Source organism: Rhipicephalus microplus, chromosome 2, assembly GCF_043290135.1.
Source record: "Rhipicephalus microplus isolate Deutch F79 chromosome 2, USDA_Rmic, whole genome shotgun sequence".
In the NCBI taxonomy this organism is placed as follows: Eukaryota; Metazoa; Arthropoda; class Arachnida; order Ixodida; family Ixodidae; genus Rhipicephalus; species Rhipicephalus microplus.
The window spans coordinates 294,563,312-294,589,724 of record NC_134701.1 but is presented as its reverse complement, the minus strand read 5'-3'; the positions used below and the strand labels follow the sequence as shown (position 1 = coordinate 294,589,724).

General features: G+C 48.3%; 1 protein-coding gene across 2 annotated transcripts in view; it reads left to right on the top strand.

Annotated features, from left to right (window-relative positions):
* Positions 1–7,296, top strand: part of LOC119178334 (uncharacterized) — a 52,393-nt gene extending 45,097 nt beyond the window's left edge. For both annotated transcript variants that reach the window (XM_037429535.2, XM_037429526.2), the window contains exons 3-4: positions 3,366–4,916; positions 6,337–7,296. In XM_037429535.2, the coding sequence (XP_037285432.2) occupies positions 3,366–4,916; positions 6,337–6,695 (1,910 nt within the window). In that variant the 3' untranslated portion in view covers positions 6,696–7,296. The remainder of the gene's footprint in view (positions 1–3,365; positions 4,917–6,336) is intronic.
* The last annotated feature ends 19,117 nt before the right edge of the window (positions 7,297–26,413 follow it).

Genomic DNA, 26,413 nt, shown 5'->3' with positions numbered 1-26,413 from the left:
TAAGCTGTACTCCGTGAAGCCTATTGACGAAAAATTAACATCATTAATAAATATCACGGTCGCAGTACGATTCAAACCTAAGCAAGTATTGTATCACAGAGTCACGCCAGGTCTCGGAACAGTTTTAGAAAACGGTGCTATGCTGTTGAAAGGCCAATTGTGGTTGCAGTGCTGGCTATTTAACCTTAAAAAAAACATTACACATACGCTGCGTCACGTCGGGTTAGCGTCAATTGTAGTTCAGCGCCATTCGTGGACGTTGGGCTCTCCTCGCGAGCACAAGCGCTGCACATACCAAAACACTACCGCTTCTGGCATTGCTAATGCCCAAGTTGTTGTTGGCATCGTTATGCAACTGTAAACAACTGTAAGCGAACGGTTGTATAATCTATATGGGACTGTTTAACATATTGTAACATTATGTCAAGCAATATCTTTCTCGTAATAATATTGCCCCGCGCGTTTATTATTTACAGTTATGTTTCATTTGGTTTTCGGCCATAAAGCCTGTCTGCAATGCTCAGCGCAAACTGCGCCTTCATGTCTTCACCACCGCGTCATATTTGTCGAACCATCTTACCTTCCCATGCTAATTTTGGTTCACGCCAAGCTAAAGGGATGACCACGAGAGCACCCAAATGTAAGCGGATAGATAGATAGATAGATAGATAGATAGATAGATAGATAGATAGATAGATAGATAGATAGATAGATAGATAGATAGATAGATAGATAGATAGATAGATAGATAGATAGATAGATAGATAGATAGATAGATAGATAGATAGATAGATAGATAGATAGATAGATAGATAGATAGATAGATAGATAGATAGATAGATAGATAGATAGATAGATAGATAGATAGATAGATAGATAGATAGATAGATAGATAGATAGATAGATAGATAGATAGATAGATAGATAGACAGACAGACAGACAGACAGACAGACAGACAGACAGACAGACAGACAGACAGACAGACAGACAGACAGACAGACAGACAGACAGACAGACAGACAGACAGACAGACAGACAGACAGACAGACAGACAGACAGACAGACAGACAGACAGATAGATAGATAGATAGATAGATAGACAGATAGATAGATAGATAGATAGATAGATAGATAGATAGATAGATAGATAGATAGATAGATAGATAGATAGATAGATAGATAGATAGATACGCTCAAAGTCGCCGAAGTTTGCTAAGAAATGCTTCACATTTAATACGTCGAGCAACTACAGATGTAAAGATGTTCCATCACTTTAGGAAATTGTTAAAATACATATTTTCTACATGCGCTAGCCTAACAAAAATTATCTATGCGGTAACATATATTTTAAACACGTATAGCAGCTGTATGTCTCGGTGTGATCTAGGATAACTTATGCATCAGGATCCTCTTTATCTAGAGGTATCGCATCAGCATAGAATTTTCGAACAAGGTAAAACATGAAAAGAATATTCCCTTGCTAGTAGTGATCTCTTTTCATAACTCCAACTATTTAATTATTGATATAAATGTATATTTACGAAGCCCGAAACATCGAGTATGCGAAATAAATTTTTAAGGTTACTTACACGTTAAAATTTGACGAGCGTTACGCTTTTCTAACACACCGCAAAAGCCGCGTCAGTACTTATAACGTCCGACGTACGCTTGTTTTCTGACGTTCGCTCGTAACATGAAGTTAATTTATTTAATTTATCTTGTTTCTCTGTGGAACCTAATATTTTTTGTACAAATTTTGCGAATGCGCTCACTTCTTTAATATCTATGGGTAAGTTGTAAACGAGATAGGCGATGACCACGTTTACATCGTCCGGTGGAGATAAATCAGACCACACGTCAGATTTTAAGACAAAAGCCTTTGATTCTTTACGAAACGCGCGATTTGACCATCGGTGTCCCGCCTCGGCGGCGACAGCACGTACGAGCATAGGCGTACAAACACGGTTACACGGTTCCCCGTCAGGGGGAGTGCGTGAAGATTCACCGCAGCGTGCCCCCATACCTATTACGTCAACGTTTGGGGCTGACCTTGAGCCCGCAACCCACGCGTCGCAGCACCCACTTTATATACAGTCAATATATGCGGGTGATCACTTTGCGCCCCCCACAACTCTTAGGAGACTAGGAAGGCGGCCACCCCAACCCCCCTCCACGAGCACGCCTGTGCGTACGAGTGATGAAAAAAAATTACCGCGTGATGACGTACACCGCCTGCGTGATCGGCCAACCGATCAAGGATGCAATGCGAAACAAAGTGAGGTACAGATGCTGGAATTAAAAGCGGGTAGTGTAAAACCGTGTGCGATGCTAAAAACCCTCGCGTGGGTAAACTAATTTTATCGATGGAAGGAAAACTGTTAATTTCCCATCGAGCTGTCTTAGGAGACAGCACAATTAAGGACCTTGTGAGTTGTTATTGTTTATTGGTGGCGTGAAAGGTAAACATGTCCAGGTATTGATTTCGTGTGTCACTGATTAGTCATGTTAGTCATACTATGTTGCCGATCATAAACGAATTGAACGAGACGCTAGACTTACGCCAATAACCTAGGACTCGCTCATGGATTCCGTGCCGACCGGTTGTGCCCTTGCGATCTCCGACGTCAGCGTAGCTTTGGCGACTGGGCTCGCACTACGTCATCTCCTGACGCCGACGACAGTGTAGCTCTGACCGACTGGACTTGCTCTACGCCATCTCCTGACGCCGACGAGAGCTCTCGCAAGTGGTGCCCCGTCCTCGGACTCCTGTGACCGTGTTTCCATTTTTCCTATCTCTCCTATCTCCTCGATATGTCATCGCTCCCTGGCGTACCTCATATCTCTTTCTCTCTCTCTACACCTTTATTCCTATCCTTTTAATCATCCTCACCCCCATCCCTTGTGAGCTACTTCTGAGGTGTCACACCCTGATGCAGACAGTTGCGGGGCTCACTTTTCATTTCTTTTCCTTCTTCTAAACATAAACATCCCCCCCCTCCCGATAACCTAGGGTTTTTTTTTATCAGTACCACGCCCACACCAGCGGGCACATACCACTTCGGATGAGCTATTTAAAGGCTTTCAACTATCTGAAACATTGACTCTCTAGACGTAGGATCTTTGGAATTATTTTTTATATTTCATTATTTGCTCTCATGGGCAACATGCGCGTTTTTTATTCGCACTGTTGCGTTTTCCTCTCTAATTTTGCTCCTTTCTGTGTGAAGGGGGCCAGTCAGGCTGTGCAATGCAGCTTTTCTTCCTTTACATCGTATCGTTCGGCTACGCATCTGTCACGAAGTTACTCGTACAGTGCTCTCACGATGCACGAGTGTGTTCTGACGCCTGCCCGTTTTATTCGCAGCTACTCGACGTGGCGGTGCTAGGCCAACGGAGGACCGGCAGCCGTGGGGCTCGTCGACGGAGAGCTCGCCGCTTGTCGACAGGAAAAGACTGGTCGGCGATGAACAGTCAACGAGGCTCAACGGCGTCCGTCGCGACTCCTGGGAAGGCGACTCGGGTGCCGCCAACGAGGTGCCGTCAACTGAACAAGTTATCTCGCTCCACGGCGTTCATTCGGCCGACAGCTCGCAGCACTCGAAGAAGGGCCACGGCTCAGCGCAGCAAGGCGAAGATGGACTGGCTACCCCCAGAGAAGCATTGCGGACGCAGTCAGACATACATCGTTACTGGAGGAGCCACCACGGAGAGCACAGCGCGGACAGTCTCGGCGCTGATAGAAATGAGACGACGGGTCACAAGACGGTCAGCCGCGCGTTCAAGAGAAGCTACCCCGACGACGACTATGACCTCGAAGACGACGACAATGCGCAGCCCACACGCAGGGGCGACATCAGCCCCTTCGACGACGAAGAGGGGCCCAGCGGCAGTCCGCGTACCGTGACGTTCGAGAGGGGACCCAAGGGCGACCGCGAGCCGTATGACCAGCAGAGTTCTTCGCGGTCTTCCCCCGTCGACTACTTCGGTCGACCGGTGCAAGTTCTCAGCGGAGAGAAAGCGCACCAGCAAGACACCCTGTTGCGGCGCCAATACGAGATGGCCCAGCAGCACAGGCGCGCCAAGATCGAAGAGTTCAGGGCTCGCGAGGAGGTGCGATTCGAACCACCTCCGCCGCACGCACCCGTGACGTCACGGCCGCTCGATTACTTCGGGAGACCAGTGCAGGTGCACACGGGCGAGAAGGCAGCCCAGGCTGAGGCCCTCCTCCGACGCCAGTACGAGATGGTGCAGCAGAGGATGCAGGACAACCAGGTGCAAGAAGCCCGCAAGCGTCCCGACACCGACTACTTCCCCAGGCAGGGAGTGAGCGAGGACGACGTGCGATACCGGGGAGACAGGGAGCCGCTGCCGGGAGTCACGTCGAGGCCCGTGGATTACTTCGGCAGGCCAGTGCAGGTCCTCGAGGGTGCCAAGGCTGCCCAGGCCGAGGCAATGCTGCGAAGGCAGTACGAGGAGTACCAGGCGCGTCTCAGCAGCAGGCCCAGTGAGCCGGACTACGCCGAGGGCAGACCGGTCGAGTTCAATCGCAGACCCGTGCAACCTGCGAGCTCGCCCCCGTTCGACCACTTCGGCCGACCCGTGCAGGTTCTCACGGGCGAGAAGGCGGGACAGCAGACAGAGCTGCTGCGACAACAGTACGACATGGCGCAGCGCGGCGCTGTCCAGGAGGAGGCGAGGGGCAGGCCGGTCGAGGAGCACCGACACCGGCACCAGCACGGCGAGCAAGGCACTAGTGGAGCCCTGAGGCTGAGCCGAGAAGACTTGGAGCTCATGAGTCGGCTGTCGCCACAGCTGCGCGCCAGCTTCGTCCGGGACCTGCGCCAGGCGCGCATCAAGGAAGAGACGGACCCAGAGAGAGCCAACAAATTCCTCAGCCGTTATCGCAGCAGCCACGGTAATCACGTTCTTCGACTATTCAGCACATTTCGTATTGCAAATGTGCGAGTGATGAGACACTCGTATCGGCGGTGAAATGGATGGGACGAAAAAAATAAGCTTAAAATGCGACATTTATATGTATTAATGCACAAATTATTGACAGTGAATATTAGCGCAAATCCGTAAATGTTGTTGATGGTGGAATTGTAGGTTTGATTGGAAATACTTAAATTACGCTTTTTTGTGAGCGAAAAAAAAACATACGGGAAAGTGATAAAAAAACAATATCCTGCTGGCACCAGCTTTTAAAGACGTCGGATAAGATGATATCTTGTTCGGTCGCATATCAGCCATGAGACGTGCCACATGTAGCTAACGGTTAATGTAAATCTTGGTGGGCGTGTGTTACGAAAAGAAGGACGTTTTAAGAAAGCAGCTCGGTTAACGGATTTGAACGAGACCTGCTTTTTTTTTCTTCGGTATATAAAACGAGGGCTGTGTGTACAAGCAATCACATGGAGAGATAGCCGAGTACTTAATGTTGCTGCAATCTGGCCGCCCACTCAAAAGTATGTTCACATGACACGACGACGAATGCATGCGTAATTTACATACTGGAACACAACCACGATGAACCAACTCGCCCAAATTAAGTTCTTGTTGCCCCACGTTTTCTTTCCTGTGCCAATTTGCAGCACCTAAAACTAATGAGAGCCATAAAAGGTCCTTGAGACCGCAGGAAGAGACGTGCTTCCCTCTCGCTGCTGCGACATGTCCACCGCTAACAAAAATAATATGTGCTGTTTTACGTCCACTATGGCGTGTCTTATGGTAATATCTTATTTTGGGGATGTTAAGCCTCAGATCCTGTTATTACGGTCCTCTTAATACCCTCATAGTGAATATTTAAAATATGCGCTCGCAACACCACGTGGGCAACTCGAGGGAATGCGTCGCAGAAATGAATTTCGCGTAATTGAGTATGGCTCGGGAATGCCTAATTGTTATTTCATTTTTGTTATTTTCATTTATTGAATGAAAGAGAAGCATCACCTTCAACGTCAAGCGAAAGCCAAGTAGAGACGCCCTTGACTATTCCTAACGCGCAATCCAGTTCCTACATATACGGGGTGGCCAGTGAATGGTTGTTCAGCGCGAGCAGTCGTTTTTTGGCTAGCAGACGCTGTTGCATTGTGAAGCGACAGAGGCAGTGACAGTTTTGCGGGTGTCTTCCTGCACGAGATGCGAGCATGCGGCTCGAGATTGCGCCCTGCCGGGCTGCAGAAATTAGGTGCCTCTTTCCTCTCCTAACCACTACCACCATCACCACGTGATAAATCGTGAGACTAAGGAATGCTCCGCGTTAAAAAAAGTAGACGATTGATTAGGCTCAACACCCTAATGAGCGTCACGTGAAATTACCTTGTCTCACGCAGCCGAGATGATGGTGGCCGACGAGCCGTTGGAGATCACCACGACGAGCACTGAAGACACGTCGTCGGACACATCGACCGAGTCGTCTGCCAAGGCCACGTACGACCAGAGCTGCCTGCAGGACCGCAAGCTGGGCCGGCCGTTCCTCAGCGCGCCCAAGGTGAAGCACGCGTACGTGTACAAGTACGAGCGCAAGGTGCTCGGCAAACCGGCGCAGAGCCACTACGTGCTGGCTCGCTACAAGTGCCTGCTCGGCTATTCGCTCAAGTACGCCAAGGCGAGCGCCCTCTACTGCCGGCAGCGGCAGTGGATTGGCGAGCACCCGACGTGTGTCAGGAGCTCGACCAGCGAGCAGCTGTGATTGGTAGAGTGAGAAAGTGGTCGGCACGACTAGACCGAGTGCTGGCCGTCACGTTTCTTTACGTCGCATCGGCGACAGTGCTTAGATGCCAAAAAAATGTTTCATATTTGATAACCGCTCACTAGGGAGGTACCATGACAGTCTTGTACAGTTCGTGCACAAACATGCGTCATTGCGTGCGCAAAAAGAAACTTGTGCCGGTGTAAAGACAACAAGCGGGGCTCGCTGTGTTAGTGCCAAGTGCCTTCGAGAAGCCTAACGCGATGCGTAGTGTAGCGCACTTCAAAGTCTTCACTGCCCTCTGTGACTTCGCATATGTCAGATTATTTGTGCCATTGTTCTTCCTGTGAGAAAGCGTAGTTTATGTGAGATGTTCTTTACTGCAGTGTAAATACACAAATCGATCGCTGGGTCACATATCCTGATATTTTATGTGTTAAATGTGTGCTCACAACTCGCTGTGCTTTTCTGCTTTTCGTCAAAGCAGAAAAGGGCCAGTCATTGCTTTTGTATGAACGTGCTAGCGCTGCAAAACTATTTATTTACACCCCCAAAAAGTGTATATTGTGTCCTGTGAGAAAATAAACAGCTCATGAACAAAGTTATCCGTCTGGTGTTTTCGGGCAGTTTGTAAGTCGTAGAAATAATTGCGATCGTGATCTTCTCCGCATGCAACTTGAGCACGCGCGGCACAGCAGTAAGCGAAAAAAACGAACTTGGATATTGCTGGGTTGCGTGAAAGTAGCGCGTACGGAGGAAAGTACTCAGTACGAGCGAAAACTGTGATACCGAAGGAGCTCGACATGACGCGTGCCTAAAAAGAAGATACCGTTTCAAAAGAATAATGCCGTCAGAGTGTGTTATGCATGCAGTTAAAGAAGCCCGTTCCCAACACTTCAAGCTTTCTTGGGTATAGGCTTGTGAGCCCTCTTATTTATCAAAGAAGCTTGCTTTCCATTTCAGAGATAGGAAAATCAAGATTCTTAGCATCGCTACAAACCAACAAAATGCCGTCGATGTGGTCGCCGGCTATCTGTGTTAGTGGTGCTAAGCCTCTAGCTATGGACATGAAGTTTAACAGCCAAACTTTCTAAATGACTTATTTACGTTACAATAGAAGAACTTCAGCTGAGTTCACGCGAATCAGCTCCCGAGGTCTGCCCACGTATTGGCATTGACACTAACCTCACGCTAGCCGATGTTATGGCCACCGACGTCAGGCCGACCTGACCGAGTGCAAGCCTCTGTAGGTCCACGTTCGACCCGGTGAAAATTAGTGCGTGGCCAGTTCGCGGACACTGGGGTGTAGCCCGGGCGGGGAGGGGGGGCTCTAACCTTTTTTCTGACTTTTTTTTTTAAATTTGCACACGTACTGTATCGTAGACATCTCCATGTACATCTATACAAACCCACGCACGAACATACATAAAGTATGATAGCGCCGCACCGTCCCACACAAATAAATTTCAGATCACGCCAGTAGCAGCCACTGTAGTTCATACATACTATGAATTGTAGGAGCATCAGTGAAGCTCACGTCACAGGTACATGAACCTAAAAGTTTTTTATTTACACAAATTCTTCGCGCGAACACTGATGGCGAATCGTGGATGCTCTCTCCGTGACGCCTGCGTGATCGGCCGCCTTCCTTGTTCTGGATTTCAACCAAGCATTTTTCGACGGCATTGCAAACGTCCTGCATTGATGCACCAACATTATTTATAATGAGACAGCCTGCAAATACTAGAAAAGTCCCGATGATGTCAGCCAACAACGCTTTCGAGTACCACTCGAATATTTCTGAGAAAAGAAGTTGACATGCTTCCAAGCAATCAGTACGACACAAGGTGAATTCAAAGGCTCATTTTTTTCCTGAAACCAAGTGAACTAATAAAATATCCAACCAAGCAAAACGTACATGAAACTATTTACTTTTTTTAAACAGTAGTGTAAACATTATGACCTACGCTGAAAGTAGCTAAATTGGTAAAAAATAAGAGCGCTTTCCGTCAGTATGCTCTACAAGCAATAAGCAACGAAACTGTCTGTTCAGTGACACAGCACAGGAATATTTTCAGCCTAAATATCATGGAAGAAGCTTTATAGCATCCACAAAAGGCAACGTGATCACTCATTCAAAGGCAGTGTCCAAACGTAGCTTTGCGTGCAGTTGTACAAGTATGGCAAGCTATGGAATGCTACTGCCATAGCTCGAATGGTGTGGCAATGTATCCAGATACTGTGACGCAAATACTGTGCTTCTCTTTAGAGCAGCCCACGAGATTGGTTTCAGGGTGTCGTTAATCAAAGTGCAGTTCTATCAAACGCGGTTCTGTATTCACTCTGCGTTATACGACTAAGCTTGCACCCCTCATTAAGAGGGAAAAAAAAGAAGGCATGGCCCGAATATTGTACCCTTTCTTTTTAGCAAGATTTTGCAACATTCTATTTTTTAAGCCTTAAAACGCTAAGCCTCACACGATCGCTGCATGTGAGTGCATGTAAGGGCAGGCGGGAAAGCTTCTGCGTCACGGATGTTTAACACCGTTCGAAAGACACGACATTGCGCTTTATCTGTCGTCGTACTGTTTATTTTACGTAAAATCGGGGCATATATACTCACCGAACTTAGAACGGCGCTGTTCGCACGTTGTCTCCCGTCAAATCAGCCGTCCAAGTGGGGGCAGCCGCCGCTACTAATCCACAGATGCGTACCTTCACTTAGGCCGTAGTAGCGTGTTTTAAAGAAGCGAAAAAAAAAATATAAATTTATAGTTGCCGAACAATTATGTTACCTTTTCTTCGTACACTTTATTGAAACTTATGTGTAAGAATAAATATTTAGCTAGATTGTTGCACCTTAGACGGCCTTCATGCGTCACATACGCTGCAATCAGTACGCCGCATTTAAAGTAATGTCACTGCCCATAATTTAAAAAAGAAAACGCAGTATAGAGATGGGTTTCAGCTTACACGATGGACAAATTGACAAGCGTGATCGCCCGCGCTGGCATTTGCCAATGATCTCAAAAGAGGTCGGCCCAAGGTGAACCTGTGACGTCAGGCCAAGCATGGTGGCCGATATACCGCCGACCAGGTCAATGGCCAGTCACGGGCCGACCACTTTTTTTCGGTTGTCTCGCCGACTAAACTGGCCACCGACTGGTTGCCGTTCCTCAACCAACCATCGGCCACTGACCATGTTCCCTTCGGTAGTGCGAGCTCGTTAACTGTGCCTTCTGTTCGCGAAGAATTGATTTGATTGATATTATGGGAGCGGTGACCGCGAGCTTGACGATTGCACAGAAGAGAGGAGGACGACGATCACGCGTGTGGTCGTGGCGCAGCGGGCAGCTGCGGCTCGGGTTCTGGTCGCCAAAGAAGGTTCTTGGTCTGGCTCCGCGTCTTCTCTGCGGAGTTCTGGGCCGAGCGTCCTCGAAACCCCCTACAATATGGGGAGTTTAACGTTCCAAAACCACCATGATTATGAGAGACGCCGTAGTGGAGGGCTCCGGAAATTTTGACCACCTAGGGTTCTTTAACGTGCACCCAAATCTGAGCACTGGGGCTTTCAGACCTGCGGATGGTAGCCTTCTTTACACTCACCTCTAAGCGATATATGTCCCAGTCGGTGCGCAGAATCTCGACAGCGTATAGGACTTCTTTCCAAAGGCTGATCACGTTTACCAAAACGCCAAGATAATTCAGAGCACGACAAGCGGCAGCAATCACAACCACGAAACGAAAATGCATCTGCAACACACCGCTACACCATCTATGGGTTCACGCCGAGAATTGATACCCTGGGCGCGAGCAGGTTTTTTTTTTTTTTTGGGGGGGGGGGGGGAGGGGGCTCACACACGTGCTAATGTTTATGCTGTATAAACGCTATTGCTTTGCTGCTGCCGCAGTTGCCGTATTTGTCATGACGGTTTACACAAAAATAAATTGTTAACAGTTGGTTTCCTTAGGAAACTATTTGCTTACGCGCATGCTGACCATTTCTTCGAGCCCACAAACCACTACACCGCCATTGCACCAGAAAGTTCCATAGGAGTAAACGTTGCTTCGTATGGTCTAACAGTTCCTCTCCCAGTTTGCACACGGCACTCTCGTCTTTCAGTTAATCCCTCCGCGGACGAACTGTTGGTTGAGGGCACAGTGTAGTTGCGGGGATGAAATGCAGCACTTACTTCATTTCGCTCCTTTGTGGCTTAGAGTGTACTATGAACTTTTTTTAGTTTTTGTATAGTCGCAGCTACCCTTGGCATCTCGCTTTCCAGCACACGATGGTGAGAAATACTGTGATGAAGTCCAAGTGCACCGCGGCGCAGCGCAGCAGGTGGCGCTGCCAGCGCGTCGCCGACCAAGGTTCCTTGTTTCCCTCTGCACCGCCAACAAATGCGCGGAGGGGAAAGGGGAGCCGGTCCTCGAGTTGAACGAACAATCAAGTTGGTCGGTATCGAGACTATCAGCAACACGCTTCGTCTCTGCGTCGCTCACGCGTACCCTGCCTCGGATGGCCATTTTGCGATGCATTGACGTGCTGAGTATTGGGCTGCTGCACTGAGCCCGCGAAGAAGCTATCGCTGAGCTAAAACAATACCAAAGTGCACACTGAAGATTTGAAAGGGAACGAGAGAAACAGAGAGCGCTGACTCACATTCTTAAACTGTGCCCACAGCTATAGCTTTCCCTCGACGAAAAAGGAAGGTAGAGAGTGGCGAGTTAAGCACACACACACACACACACAAAAAAAGGTGCCCCCACACATTATCTGAAATGATTCGAGCGTACACCACCACTTCTGCCCTGAAGCTCAGCCAGGTATTCGAGTTCTCTATTCGAAAGTGCCACTGGAAAGTGCGCTCATACCCTTATTGAAGTTATCATCATCCAGCCAATGTATCCCTTCAGCTTTGATAACTTCTCGAGTTAGCTTGACTCTATGCACGGTATAAGGTGGAGACACTTCTCGGCTTGCATGCAAGGCGTGATCGACCAGATAATGTAAAACTGACGCAAGTCCGTTGGCCCGCTGACGGCAGGGAGTGTCTATCGGCAAAAAGATGCAACTCAAAAGACAACATGGCCTCCGAGATGGCGGGCGCGCTTCCCTATGGCCGTCCCAATCGCCGCGCTCCCCAGTAAAGCCAAGGAGGTTAAAGAAATATTTGCTCGAGTGGAGGAGGCGGCCCTCAGGTGAAGCTGCGCACCGCCATCTTGCCATAGGCAGAAAGCGTGCCTTCCGCAACTAAAACGGCTGCGGCTGCACCGTTGTTCACCGGTGTTGCATAGCGTCCGCACGTTTTAATGGATTCATCGTGCCTTTTTCGGGGCCACATAGGTCATTGGAGAGGTTTTCTGGGATATTCCTTTATTTTTGAGCATCATACTTTGAGCTTGATGAAAACTGCAAGCCTGAATACATACCTGTTCATAGCTCTCAACCTGTATTCACATATCTCACGGTCATTCTTTTTCAACGAGTTCCTTAAAAAAAAGTTCGAAGCACTTCGGGGTGTGCTGTTGAACCCTTGTGTGATTATATGACGGGATGACTGGTACCAAAAATATAGTGATAGCATATGTTAGGGGCACTTGTCGCGTTGTCACAACTGGACCACACTGGGACCCACAAGTTTACCGACTGTGCTAGATTCATTTCGAAAACACCTGCAATGTAGATTGTACAAATCCTTGTGCTTGTTGATACCACTAGAGTGGTAAGCGAGATGACAGGTAACATACGATTAACTATTCGTTGAAATAAATAGGCGTCTCCGTCATTTCGTTTTTGATTACAGGCAGCGGCGTAGCCAGAATATCTCACAGTGCACGACACGAAGTGAGTGAGCTGTGAGTTATTACGCATCTTCACTAACTAGCCCTGTCATAAACCTTGCGTAGCCATTTTGTGGGGAAGGAAGGGGAATTTTGTTGTTTTCGGCAGGGGCACCCCCCTGAAATCACCCATTTTCGCTCTCTACGCCATGGCGGAAAAAAATTGGGGGGGGGGGGGGGGACTGAGGTGGGGGGGGGGCACGAGCCCAGCGTGCCAATCCCTGGCTACGCCGTTACGTTAACCAGAAGCTTAAGTCGCTACCACGAGGGTAGTTCACATTGTAAGGGCAATTGCACATAGAGACCTGTCTTCTTTTACATTTGTGCCTTTTATTTTAATATTTGAAGCGCAGTGAGCGAAAACCAGTGTCTGAACTGTGCAATGTTTCTTGTGCAACTGACTGCAAAAAAAAAGCAATCATAACCAAGGGTTACTCGTGCCGTTATTTGTATTCAACTTGAAAATGTGAAATTGCATCAACTACATGGCAGCTCTTGCAAAAAAAAGTGGGGGGGGGGGGGGTTCATGTTTCTTATTGGGAGCTACAACAGCTCCAGAAGAAAATTATGCCACAGGAAAAAAATTGTAGTGAACCAAAAGAGCGAGGCTTTATCTTCAAGCAAAAATAAAAAGGATCAAAAATCAAAAGCCCATTTCTGAGAGTTGGGGGAGAGGGAAGCTCACTGCAGCTTTGTCTCGCACATACATCTTCTTTTCGACGAGCATATTCTTTTGTACAGGTGAAGCTTGGGACACCCACTTTCATATGTAACGCAAAGGAAGTGGCCGAAATCTACCTATGCATAAAATTCCGTCACACGAAGAAGAAAATAAAAAAACAAGAAAATGAATGCTGAGAAAGTGAACTCATGCACCTCTCACGAGTATGCTGCTTTTTAAAAACCAGCGTTACATACCTTTGACGAAAGGTCGGTGTGCATGCTTGCAAATAAAACGATTAAAAAACAGAACAAGTCGACTGTATTCTTGTTTGCAATTTGACTTCTTATTCTTGAGTATTAACCACTTAATGCCCTCCATAACCGTTAAAAAGCACGGCAGAGAGAAGTGACGGGTGCACTTTGCCTACCGTAGATTGTCTATGGCAAGATGGACACCTCGTCTTCGCTGCACCCCATTGGTATGTATAGGAGGCCTACACTCCAGCAAGATATATTCAAACCTCCTTGAGAAAAACCAACGAGTATCGCCTCGCGCGCCCGCGAGAGGGCGGATTCAGTGTAGATTCCGGCGGCGACAGAGACCAAGGCAGAAAGCAGAGCGCATGGGACTCTAGCGTGCGCATGTTGTTTTAAATGCGAAGCATTTCTTAGAGAACTTAGCGAAGCAAGAACGAGCGGACGGACAGAAGCACGGACGGGCTGACGGACGCTTCGCCCCACTCATCGTCATTCACTCCGTTGATATGCTGTGATTTTTTGTTAGTGCATTTAATTTGGTCTAATTTACGAAGAAAAGCATGACAACTGCTGAATTTTCCTGATATAGATCATTGTAAGGAGGTATCAATTCGTCGTGGCAGTATTACTTTTTTTCATTACGGTTGATTGATTGATTGATTTGTGGGGTTTAACGTCCCAAAACCACCATATGATTATGAGAGACGCCGTAGTGGAGGGCTCCGGTAATTTTGACCACCTGGGGTTCTTTAACGTGCTTTCATTACGGTTCATTTTGTCTCGGTGCTAAATACCCCAATTTGAGAAATGTAGAGATATTCTAGGATTCATCGTTTCTGGACACGTGCATAGATGAAAACTGGGCAAATCATGATCGTTGAATCACATTGCCGCATTGTGACGCATCGTTTTACTATTTTATCACGTACAGATATAGATGAGCTGATCAACCGAGCCAGTCACGTTCTTCAAAAATAAGTGCCTGGTCATGTTATTGAAGTAATGTGATAAGTAATTTTGCCCGAATATTGTGGAAGGCTTCAATTAGCCGACCTACTATTACTCCCCACGTCTTTCAGAGTAAGTACCCGAGTTGTCATTGTCTCTTTTTTCGTCATTTAATTATGTTTTGATTATCTTTTGGTTGCACAATGGTAATATGAGTATAGTGTTTGCTTACTGTATTCTCGACTGCATACAAATTAAAAGGTTGGAAATATCGCAGAACCGGCATCTTTCTGCAGAAAAGTAAGTATTAGTCGAGGTAGACTACTGAAGAAAGAAGAAGTGCAAAATCGTCACTACTATGTAACGCGCAGTGTTTTGTACGAGATAAAACAAACTGTGTTGCGTTACTTTTGAACAAGCAAAGAATTTCGATTTTTGTTCTAGCATTGCCCAACATATAAACTCAACACCGTAAATTCCCCAGCGTGAATGGGTGACCATTAGCCCTGTGACTTTGCACCAGTGTGATTATATGAGTGCTTCCGCAAGAATTCTTGAATGAAATGCAGCGGTAGTTTCATGAAAGAAAAGAAACCCATTTAATCGATCGAGTGTCACCCGTCAGCGTAGAACTCATCGCTCGCGGATCGGGCTCTCACTTTTTTTCTTCTTCGCCATCCATACTACACATTCCGCAAACTTCCAAGTATAGTGTGGATCTCTTGCAGAGGCATCGTACTTATAAGGGCGGTGCAAATCTACAGGAAGGCAAAATGCCCATTTGAGAATATGTATGCCTCAGCATTGACTTGGCCTCTCGTACACCTTGACCCGACATTTCCGAATGAGCGCGAAGTTTCACAAAAGTGCAAAAGATTTTTTTCTCGCCACATTCTAGCTGCGCCGACAGCGCGGCAGCTTTTTCGATCCTCTGTGGAAGTGCCACAGTGCGGAGAAAAGAGCGGGCCACGCCCATCTCTGAAACCACGCTACAGTAAACTAGAAGTTCACGCGCACTCTAACCACGCTCTCCCCGTGCGATTGTTGCGACCGAAAAGAAACATGCCGTACACCCACCGCCTCAGAGGCCAAAATGCTTCCTGTTGGCCAGTGGCAACGCCGGTCTACGCCGCGTGTCGTGTTTTAGGGGCGAAGCTCCTTATAGCGGCATCCGTTCGTCCCTCATATGCGTTGTAGTATGTAACAAGCATAACATTTTGACCTCTAAGGTGGTGCCTGTGAGAGATTTCTTCTGTGCATTGTTGAACAATAAAAAATAGTGCTCAATGTACATGCCAATGGCTGCTAATGGGGAATGAAAGACAGGCGCATTCGGCTTTTAGTTAACGCGCACGCTGCAATCCCCATTAGCGGCCATTGGCATGTACATTGAGCACTATCTGACAAGAAAGTGTTGCTACGTTATACTCGCTGGGTGTAACCTCCTTAGCTTTAGAAAGGTTTAGCGAGCGTTGAGCCGCAGTGTCATGAATACAATGAACTTGTATATACCATGAATGAACTCGGGGTGGTTAAAGGTGGGAAGTAGATGCGAAGCGCAAGCCGTAAGAAAGTAAAAGCCGAATTCTCCTATCTCTCATTTCCCTTTAGCAGCCATTAACATGTACATTGAGCACTATCAAACAGGAAAAGGTTGCTACGTTATACTCACTGGGCGTAACCCCCTTGGTTTTAGAAAGGTTTAGCGAGCGTTGGGCCGCAGTGCCATGAATACAGTGAACTAGTATATCCCATGAACTCGAGGTGGTTAAAGTTGGGAAGTAGACCCGAAGCGCAAGCCGTAAGAAAGTGTGCGTGTGCACCCTCTCGTTTAGTCATTGGAATATCCGCTGGATGGCGGTGCTTCTATATGGGGAATATATTGCCACCAGCACGTAGTGGGTTGACAGCAAGAGCGGCTCTCAATCTGGAGGAAAAAAGAAGATCGCGTGCTTCTTCTGTGCTCGAGAGCCACCCACGACTGACGCATTGTCCTAGTGCTAGCTACCCGGTGGTTTAATAAATCCCCCAGTACTTGTGACTCATCGTGACAAACTGGTGGAGATGCTGGGTAGTCTCACGGATGCTGCAGACCCCCCCAGGAAGCAGTGATACGAGTCCAGTGCCAGTCAATACTCTCGTGCATCGGACCAGCCGCCGAATCAGGGGATTTCCTCCGGAAGCCGACGATACTGCTCCCACCACGTCGACAAATATGACCAGCGCTTCGGTGCAAAGCTCGGCAACCGGCAAGTCTTCTAGTCGACGTAACATGCTGTGGTTTGGGCGATGGCGATGTGGTGGCTGAGACAAATTTAGAACACCTCCTGCAGCAAGGCATTTGTGTAGCTAGAAGTGTAATACACCTTCGTGATGGCTGATCTGAATTGCTCGCAACCAACTATTTTAGCAACGAGCATCGACATCTTTTCCGTGGCACTTCGATAGCGTTTGCCCACGAAGAAGCAAACGTCACCAACAATCTCACGTCGGAACTAGTGGATACCGCCACCACGTCAATGAGTAATATTGACATCAATCCTGATCTGTCAACCGATAACCAGACTGTGCTACAAGTGCTCTTGTTCGAGTTCAGGTCTTGCTTCGCAAGTTGCTCAAAGATCCGTCAGGCTTCCATCACTCAACACAGGGTCATCACGTACGAGGACGCACGCCCAACACAACAGCACCCCTACCGCGTGTCGGCTAAAGAACGTGAAGCGATACGTACACAAGTCCGCGAGATGCTTGACGATGGCATTATCGAACCATCCAACAGCTCGTGGTCATCTCACGTCGTGCTTGTCAAAAAGAAAAATGGGTCGCTACGCTTCTGCGTCGACTACCGAAAGCTTAACAACGTGACAAAAAAGGGTGTGTACCCGCTGCCGCGTATCGACGATTCGCTAGATAGACTTCGTCATGCCCCTTATTTCACTTCTCTCGATCTCAAAAGCGGGTACTGGCAAATAGCGGTAGATCAGCGAGACCGCGAGAAGACAGCCTTCGTGACTCCAGAAGGCCTATACCGATTTCGAGTACTCCCTTTCGGCTTGTGTTCAGCGCCGGCAACTTTCCAGCGAATGATGGACACTGTCCTCACAGGGCTAAAGTGGCAGGCTTGTCTTGTCTACCTTGATGATGTGGTGGTCTTCCCTGCCACGTTCGAGCAGCACCTTCTCCGCCTGCGCAGCGTGCTGGAGGATATCCGATCGACGGACCTCACACTAAAGCCACAGAAGTGCCACTTCGGCTATAAAGAAATAAAATTTCTTGGACATGTAGTTAGCGCCGAAGGAGTCCGGCCCGACCCAGACAACCTTGCCGCTGTTGCCGAATTACCAGCTCCTGTCGATAAGAAAGCCGTCCGGCGCTTCCTTGATTTGTGCGCCAACTATCACCTGTTCATTCAAGGCTTTTCACAGATAGCAGAACCTCTGACTCGTCTCACAAGGGATGACACGCCGTTTGTCTAGGAAAACGAGCAACAAGCAGCTTTTGATGAGCTGCGACAGCGCATGCAATCAGCGCCCGTTCTCGCTCATTTCGACGATGATGCTGACATGGAGGTCCATACCGACGCTAGTAACATTGGGCTCGGTGCCGTGCTCGTTCAGCGTCAAGAGGACATCAAAAGAGTGATAGCCTACGCCAGCCGCTCTCTATCCCGTGCCGAGGCGAATTATTCCACTACGGAGAAAAAGTGCCTCACAGTCGTGTAGGCAATCACCAAGTTTCGCCCATACCTTTATGGTCATCCCTTCAAGATAGTGACGGACCATCACGCGCTCTGTTGGTTGGCAAGCCTGCTCGACCCTTCAGGAAGGCTAGCACGGTGGAGCTTGCGGCTGCTGGAATTTGATGCCACCATCGTCCATAAGTCCGGCCGTAAGCATGAAGACGCTGACACACTGTCATGCGCACCCCTTCATGTTGTCAGTCAGGAAGCAGAGGAAGACGAAGGCTTCCTGGGCGCCGTTAGCGCATCAGACTTGAGCAAACGGCAGCAAGATGACGCAGAGATTAGTCCAATCATTGACCATTTAGAGGGCCAGGGAACTATCATACCACGTCATTTATACCGCTCGTTGACGTCGTTCTGCCTTCGAGATGGTGTGCTGTACAAGAAGAACGCTCGCTCAAACAACCGTGCCTACCTCCTGGTGGTTCCTCGAGACATGCGAGATGACGTCCTTTTCGCTTGCCATGACGAACCCAGATCCAGTCATCTGGGCTACTCAAAGACACTTGCCAGAGTGAGCGAGATGTACTATTGGCCAGGACTTTCAGCAAGCGTCAAGAAGTACGTCAAGAGCTGTCGGGAAAGTCAGTGCCGAAAGCAACCATCTGTTAAGCCAGCTGGTTTGCTTCAGCCCATTGAAGCACCCTGCACGCCGTTCGACCAAGTCGGCATGGACATTCTCGGGCCATTTCCCCTGTCTGTGGACAGCAACAAATGGGTGATCGTCGCGACCGACTATTTGACATGCTACGCTGAGACGCAGGCGATCCCACGAGCCACGGCTTTTGAGGTAGCACAATTTTTCATGCGCCACATCGTGTTACGACACGGTGCTCCTTCCAGTATAATAACGGACAAAAGGACGGCATTCACGGCGCAGCTTATGGACGAAGTTTTCAAACTGAGCAACACCAGACACCGAAGGACAACTGCGTACCACCTACAAACCAACGGACTTACCGAGCGACTGAATAAGACCATCGCAGACATGATCTCAATGTACATCGACGTACAGCACAAAACATGGGACCGGATCTTACCTTACGTGACCTTCGCGTATAATACCGCCGTGCGAGAGACCACGCGATTCATGCCATTTCGGCTTCTCTACGGCCGCGAAGTGCAGACCATGCTAGACTCTATGCTACCGTGTCAAGACGAAGACGAGTTGGCAACTGACACCGAAGAATTCGCACAGCGTGCTGAGGAAGCCCGGCAGCTCGTGCGACTGCACATCGGCCAGCAACAGCGGGCAGACGCACGGCGCTATAACACCCGCCACAGAGAAGTGTTTTACAGCCCCGGAGATCAAGTTTGGGTGTGGACGCCCGTCCGCCGCCGTGGCCTTAGTGAAAAGTTACTGAGCCGGTACTTTGTCCCATATAAAGTGTAACGCCGCGTCAGTGACGTGAACTACGAAGTGGTTCCGGACTCAACACCCCATGCATGGAGCAGGACACGACTGAGGCCGGACGTCGTTCATGTGTTGCGCATGAAAACATTTATCTCGCGTTGTTCGTAACTTTTCATTTACCGTACAGCGTTCTTTGTGTTTTTTGTTTACTTTTGTGAACTTGCTTTCTCGTTCATTGACGCTTCCTATATTGGCACGCTCTTCAATTTCTACTTTCACTTTATCGGAATTTCCCATTTTTTTCACGTGCCTATGTAGTAGAATCGTGATGCTACTATGTACTTTTCTTTCCTCTTTTTAGTACTTGTTTTTTTTTTCTTTTCGGAAGGGGGGATGATGCCACCAGCCCGTAGTGGGTTGACAGCAAGAGCGGCTCTCAATCTGGAGAAAAAAGAAGATCGCGTGCTTCTTCTCTGCTCGAGAGCCAGCCACGACTGACGCATCGTCCTAGTGCTAGCTACCCGGTGGTTTAATAAATCTCCCAGTACTTGTGACTCATCGTGAATATAGATGGTGGTACTTGGAGTGTTGAATAGATGGACGAACGGACACACAGACAGATGCATGGATGGACGCATGAACGGACGCAGGGGCGGATGCATGGACGAACGCACGGACGGACGCACGAACAGACGCACGCACGGACGGGTGGATGGACGCATGGACGGTTACACAGACGTACGCAGGAACGGACGGAAGCAAGAACGAATGGATGGACGAATGCTTCGCCCTACTCTCCATCATTCACTCCGTGGATATGCTGCCATTTTTTGACACCCTCTTGGTCAGCGTCCTGTCTCTTTTTGTCTACAATGCTTGTACTTTCCGACCAGACGCGATTTCGTCCAATTCTCAACTTCACAGATTGTATTGCCGAACATGCTCCTTTCTCACTGTGTTACATGTTGTTGTCCAATCACACATGGGCAGAGTACCTGGGGCAAACCATGTGCACGCCAGAATTTCTGAGAGTATTCGAGATTACTTTGAGATCATTTGTCAGGCTTGAGGTCGAAAACGCGAACAGCTGTGTTGATTCTAAAACAAACGCGACCACTAGTGATAATGCTCGAATGTTTGAAGGTGCCATATGTACAAATGCATAAATTCTGACGTGCCTTGCCTCGCATTAGTTTTTCCACGACAGAGACTCTATGCGCCGATGACAGTGTAGACAGCGTGCGTCGCTTGCTTAATTCGAGTTTTCGTTTCGCGGCCACAAGTTCGGTCGAATAAAGAGTTTCGCCTTGAAGGCGCCCACTGCTGCCTTCGTCTACGTCATGACAACGTGACAATATTGCCACATTCCTTCTTCGAGTTTTGTTATCGCCCTGTTGCACTGCACCATGGAGCAAGAAAGACAGGAGGGGAAACTCCGGGCCGGCGCGTGTGTGCGCCGCGATAATGTCCCCCTGGGAGAGAAAGTTGGATGGATGGAGGGATGTATTCGGCTGTGCCCCTTAACCCCAAGGCTCAAAAGCTAATCATCTCATGAAGGGCGTCAAAGAGCAGCTGTTTATTGGTTTTGTGCACAATCCGCCTACAACAGTGGGCGCGTTCACCAGGGAGGCCACCGCAATAGAACCTGTGCTGCAGCAACGGTACCGACAGTCTGACCGCCCGGCCACCGGCGCAGCTGCAGGTGCCGCCCCACTTACCGCAACTGACGAGTTTTCTATACGCCACCTGATTCGACAGATCATGCGTGAGGAGATTGCGAAGGAGAACGCAAAGTACACATTACAGTCACAGGCACCCCCGCAGCAGGAGTCCATGGTAGCCTCCATCGCTGAAGTCGTTCGCCATGAACTTCGACAAGCCTTTGACTCTCCCCAGAAATATTCCGCTTCACCGGACCATCAAAACTCGTATACCTATATACGCAGACGCCATGCGTCGTCCTTTGGCTCCAGAAGTATCCTACCAGCCGAACGGATACAGCTATGCAGACGCTGTTCGTCGACCCACGCTCATGCCAGCGCCGCAGTAGCTCGAACCTTATCCTGTGGCAGCCTTGGCTAAGCAGGATTCTGTCAGGCGACCCTATCTGCCGAAGACCGACATATGGTGCACTGCGGATCACCGACCACTCTGCTACAACTGTGGAGAGCCAGGGCACATTTACCGTTTTTGCGCACATCGCCGAGCGGAATACCACGGGAGTGCACCTACCGCTACGCGCCGACAGTTCGACGAAATCCATGCCCCCATCGACGATGACCAGGCTAACCGGCGGGAAGTCTTTGCTACCTTTCGGACGCGCTCATGATCTCCAGCTCATTTAGGTTCACCACGCCGCCATAGCTTTGCTGACGTCGTCATAGCTCGGTCTGCCAGCCCACGGCGTGGAAAATGAAAGCAGCGACCTTTGGGGGGAAGGTTGCAAGCCGTCGGATGGCCGAAAATCCCCCACTGCAGCCAAAACACGCGAGAGACGACGATGAAGACTCCGCCGAGAAAACTGTGACTGCTGACCTCGCTCTGACGATTGATGGCGTTGAAGTGACGGCCTTAGTCGACACGGGTGCAGACTTTTCCATAATGAGTGAACGATTGGCATACGAACTCAAGAAAGTCAGGACGGAATGGACGGGCCCTTTTATCCGAAATGCTGGAGGCCAGATAATGGCTTCCACGGGAAAATGTACAGCAAGACTCACGCTTGAGAATGTGGCTTTTGTAGCCACATTTCCGATCCTACCAAGGTCTGCAAACCTATGATACTGGGAATGAACTTCTTAAGAGAGTACGGTGCTGTGGTGAACATACGTGATGGTGTGATTACATTCGCCGCTGACAAGCCTGTGATCCATGATCCAGACCAAGAACCCAGGGTGTTACGTGTGGTCGACGACAACGTCTGCGTACCACTACTGTCATGTAGCCTTGTTTCCGTGTGTTGCGGCGTGCATTGTAATGAAGGCGCCATAGCGGAACGCATCACTGTCCTTCTTTTTCGCCAAGGCATTGCCATCGCTTGCGGCTTCATCAGCTTAGTGGATGGGCGCGTAGAGGTGCTTCTGACCAACTTCACGAATGAGCGCTGGCACATCGGTAAAGGCACGGCTGTGGCGTACCTCGAAGAGCTCGACTACTCTCACGACTGTCTTCTAATGCAAGGGGAAGCCACAGCTCAATCACCTCCACATACACCACCAGTTGATATCGGTGCGAGTCTAACACCGACGGAAAGATGCCCTCTTATGGAGCTACTCAACCAGTTCAAGGGCTGCTTCTCATCGACATCACGAGTGCGTCGAACGCCTCTGACTAAGCATCGCATCATTATGGAAGACACAGCAAGACCAATCCGACAGAACCCATATCGCGTCGCTCAGAAAGAACGTGAGGTAATCCAGCAGAAAGTCAAGAAGATGCTAGAGGATGATGTAATCCAACCATTAAAGAGTCCTTAGTCATCGCCAGTGGTACTCGTGAAAAAGAAAGATGACAGCTTGCGTTTCTGCATCGATTATCGTAAGCTGAATCACGTTACGAAAAAACACGTTTATCCGTTACCTCGAATTGATGACTCTTTGGACAAGCTACGGCATGCGTGCTACTTATTGTCAATGGACCTTAAAAGTGGGTACTGGCAAATAGAATTAGATGAGCGCGACCGAGAAAACACCGCCTTTGTGACGCCAAACGGGCTTTATGAATTCAAATTCCTATCTTTCGGTCTATGCTCAGCCCCAGCCACGTTTTAGAGACTAATGGATACCATTCTGCCCAGCCTGAAATGGAAAACATGCCTTGTGTACCTCGACGACGAGATTGTTTTTTCGGCCACGATTGGAGAACATCTAAAGCGGCTACTGTCAGTCCTTCCAGCCATACAGTCTGCTGGACTCAAACCAAAACCGGAAAAATGCCACTTCGGATTCGAAGAACTCCAGTTTCTGGGACACGCGGTCAGGAGCGAAGGTGTGAAGTCTGACCCGAATAAAATTGCAGCCGTCGCAAAGTTCGCAAGGCCTGTTGATAAGAAAGCGGTCATGCATTTTCTGGGTTTCTTCACCTACTACCGGCGATTTATAGCAGACTTTTCATACATCGCCTTTTCACTCACTCGCCTTACAAGGGAAAACGTTGCGTTTGTATGGGGTGAAGAGCAAGAAGCTTCGTTCAACGAGCTGCGACAGCGTATACAAACTCCACCCGTCCTTTCTCACTTCGACGAGAATGCACCAACAGCCATCCATACAGACGCTAGCAATGTGGGCCTATGTGCTGTTCTTGTCCAATGCCAAGATGGTGTGGAGAGAGTATTTGCCTACGCTAGCAGAACGTTGGCACGCGCCGAGTCCACCTACTCAAGAACGTAGGAGTGTCTGGCTGTCGTTTGGGCAGTTTCGAAGTTCCGCCCGCACTTATAAGGCCGCGCTTTCCAAGTCATAAGCGACCATCACTTTTTTTGTTGGTTGACCAACATGAAAGACCCATCTGGACGCTTAGCACGATGGAGCTTACGGCTCCAATTGTACGACATGGCCGTAGTTTACAAGTCCGGAAGGCAACACTTAGACGCCGACTGTTTGTCAAGGTCACCGGTTGAATCACCGGCTACAGAGGAGGGGCTACACAAGTTTTTAGAAGTCGTTGATGCGGCTATTATTTCTCGGCCACAACAAGATGATCGGAAGCTCAACTCGGTTACAAAATTCTTGAACAATCAAGCCGCCAATGACCAAGAGTGTTTTCGAAGAACTTATCGTCATTCTCCTTATGGGACGGAATTCTGTACAAAAAAAAATTTCTCATCAACAGGTAGAATCTATCTGCTGAAGTAGTTCCTGAAGATCTCCGCAGCGAAATTTTACAAGCCTGCCACGACAAAGCCACTGCGGGCGACCTCGGTTTCACAAGAGCGTGTTTTCGAAGAACTTATCGTCATTCTCTTTATGGGACGGAATTCTGTACAAAAAAAAATTTCTCATCAACAGGTAGAATCTATCTGCTGATGTAGTTCCTGAAGATCTCCGCAGCGAAATTTTACAAGCCTGCCACGACAAAGCCACTGCGGGCAACCTCGGTTTCACAAGAGAGTGTTTTCGAAGAACTTATCGTCATTCTCTTTATGGGACGGAATTCTGTACAAAAAAAATTTCTCATCAACAGGTAGAATCTATCTGCTGAAGTAGTTCCTGAAGATCTCCGCAGCGAAATTTTACAAGCCTGCCACGACAAAGCCACTGCGGGCAACCTCGGTTTCACAAGAGAGTGTTTTCGAAGAACTTATCGTCATTCTCTTTATGGGACGGAATTCTGTACAAAAAAAAATTTCTCATCAACAGGTAGAATCTATCTGCTGAAGTAGTTCCTGAAGATCTCCGCAGCGAAATTTTACAAGCCTGCCACGACAAAGCCACTGCGGGCGACCTCGGTTTCACAAGAGAGTGTTTTCGAAGAACTTATCGTCATTCTCTTTATGGGACGGAATTCTGTACAAAAAAAAATTTCTCATCAACAGGTAGAATCTATCTGCTGAAGTAGTTCCTGAAGATCTCCGCAGCGAAATTTTACAAGCCTGCCACGACAAAGCCACTGCGGGCGACCTCGGTTTCACAAGAGCGTGTTTTCGAAGAACTTATCGTCATTCTCTTTATGGGACGGAATTCTGTACAAAAAAAATTTCTCATCAACAGGTAGAATCTATCTGCTGAAGTAGTTCCTGAAGATCTCCGCAGCGAAATTTTACAAGCCTGCCACGCCAAAGCCACTGCGGGCAACCTCGGTTTCACAAGAGAGTGTTTTCGAAGAACTTATCGTCATTCTCTTTATGGGACGGAATTCTGTACAAAAAAAATTTCTCATCAACAGGTAGAATCTATCTGCTGAAGTAGTTCCTGAAGATCTCCGCAGCGAAATTTTACAAGCCTGCCACGACAAAGCCACTGCGGGCAACCTCGGTTTCACAAGAGAGTGTTTTCGAAGAACTTATCGTCATTCTCTTTATGGGACGGAATTCTGTACAAAAAAAAATTTCTCATCAACAGGTAGAATCTATCTGCTGAAGTAGTTCCTGAAGATATCCGCAGCGAAATTTTACAAGCCTGCCACGACAAAGCCACTGCGGGCGACCTCGGTTTCACAAGAGAGTGTTTTCGAAGAACTTATCGTCATTCTCTTTATGGGACGGAATTCTGTACAAAAAAAATTTCTCATCAACAGGTAGAATCTATCTGCTGAAGTAGTTCCTGAAGATCTCCGCAGCGAAATTTTACAAGCCTGCCACGACAAAGCCACTGCGGGCAACCTCGGTTTCACAAGAGAGTGTTTTCGAAGAACTTATCGTCATTCTCTTTATGGGACGGAATTCTGTACAAAAAAAATTTCTCATCAACAGGTAGAATCTATCTGCTGAAGTAGTTCCTGAAGATCTCCGCAGCGAAATTTTACAAGCCTGCCACGACAAAGCCACTGCGGGCGACCTCGGTTTCACAAGAGCGTGTTTTCGAAGAACTTATCGTCATTCTCTTTATGGGACGGAATTCTGTACAAAAAAAAATTTCTCATCAACAGGTAGAATCTATCTGCTGAAGTAGTTCCTGAAGATCTCCGCAGCGAAATTTTACAAGCCTGCCACGACAAAGCCACTGCGGGCAACCTCGGTTTCACAAGAGAGTGTTTTCGAAGAACTTATCGTCATTCTCTTTATGGGACGGAATTCTGTACAAAAAAAATTTCTCATCAACAGGTAGAATCTATCTGCTGAAGTAGTTCCTGAAGATCTCCGCAGCGAAATTTTACAAGCCTGCCACGACAAAGCCACTGCGGGCGACCTCGGTTTCACAAGAGAGTGTTTTCGAAGAACTTATCGTCATTCTCTTTATGGGACGGAATTCT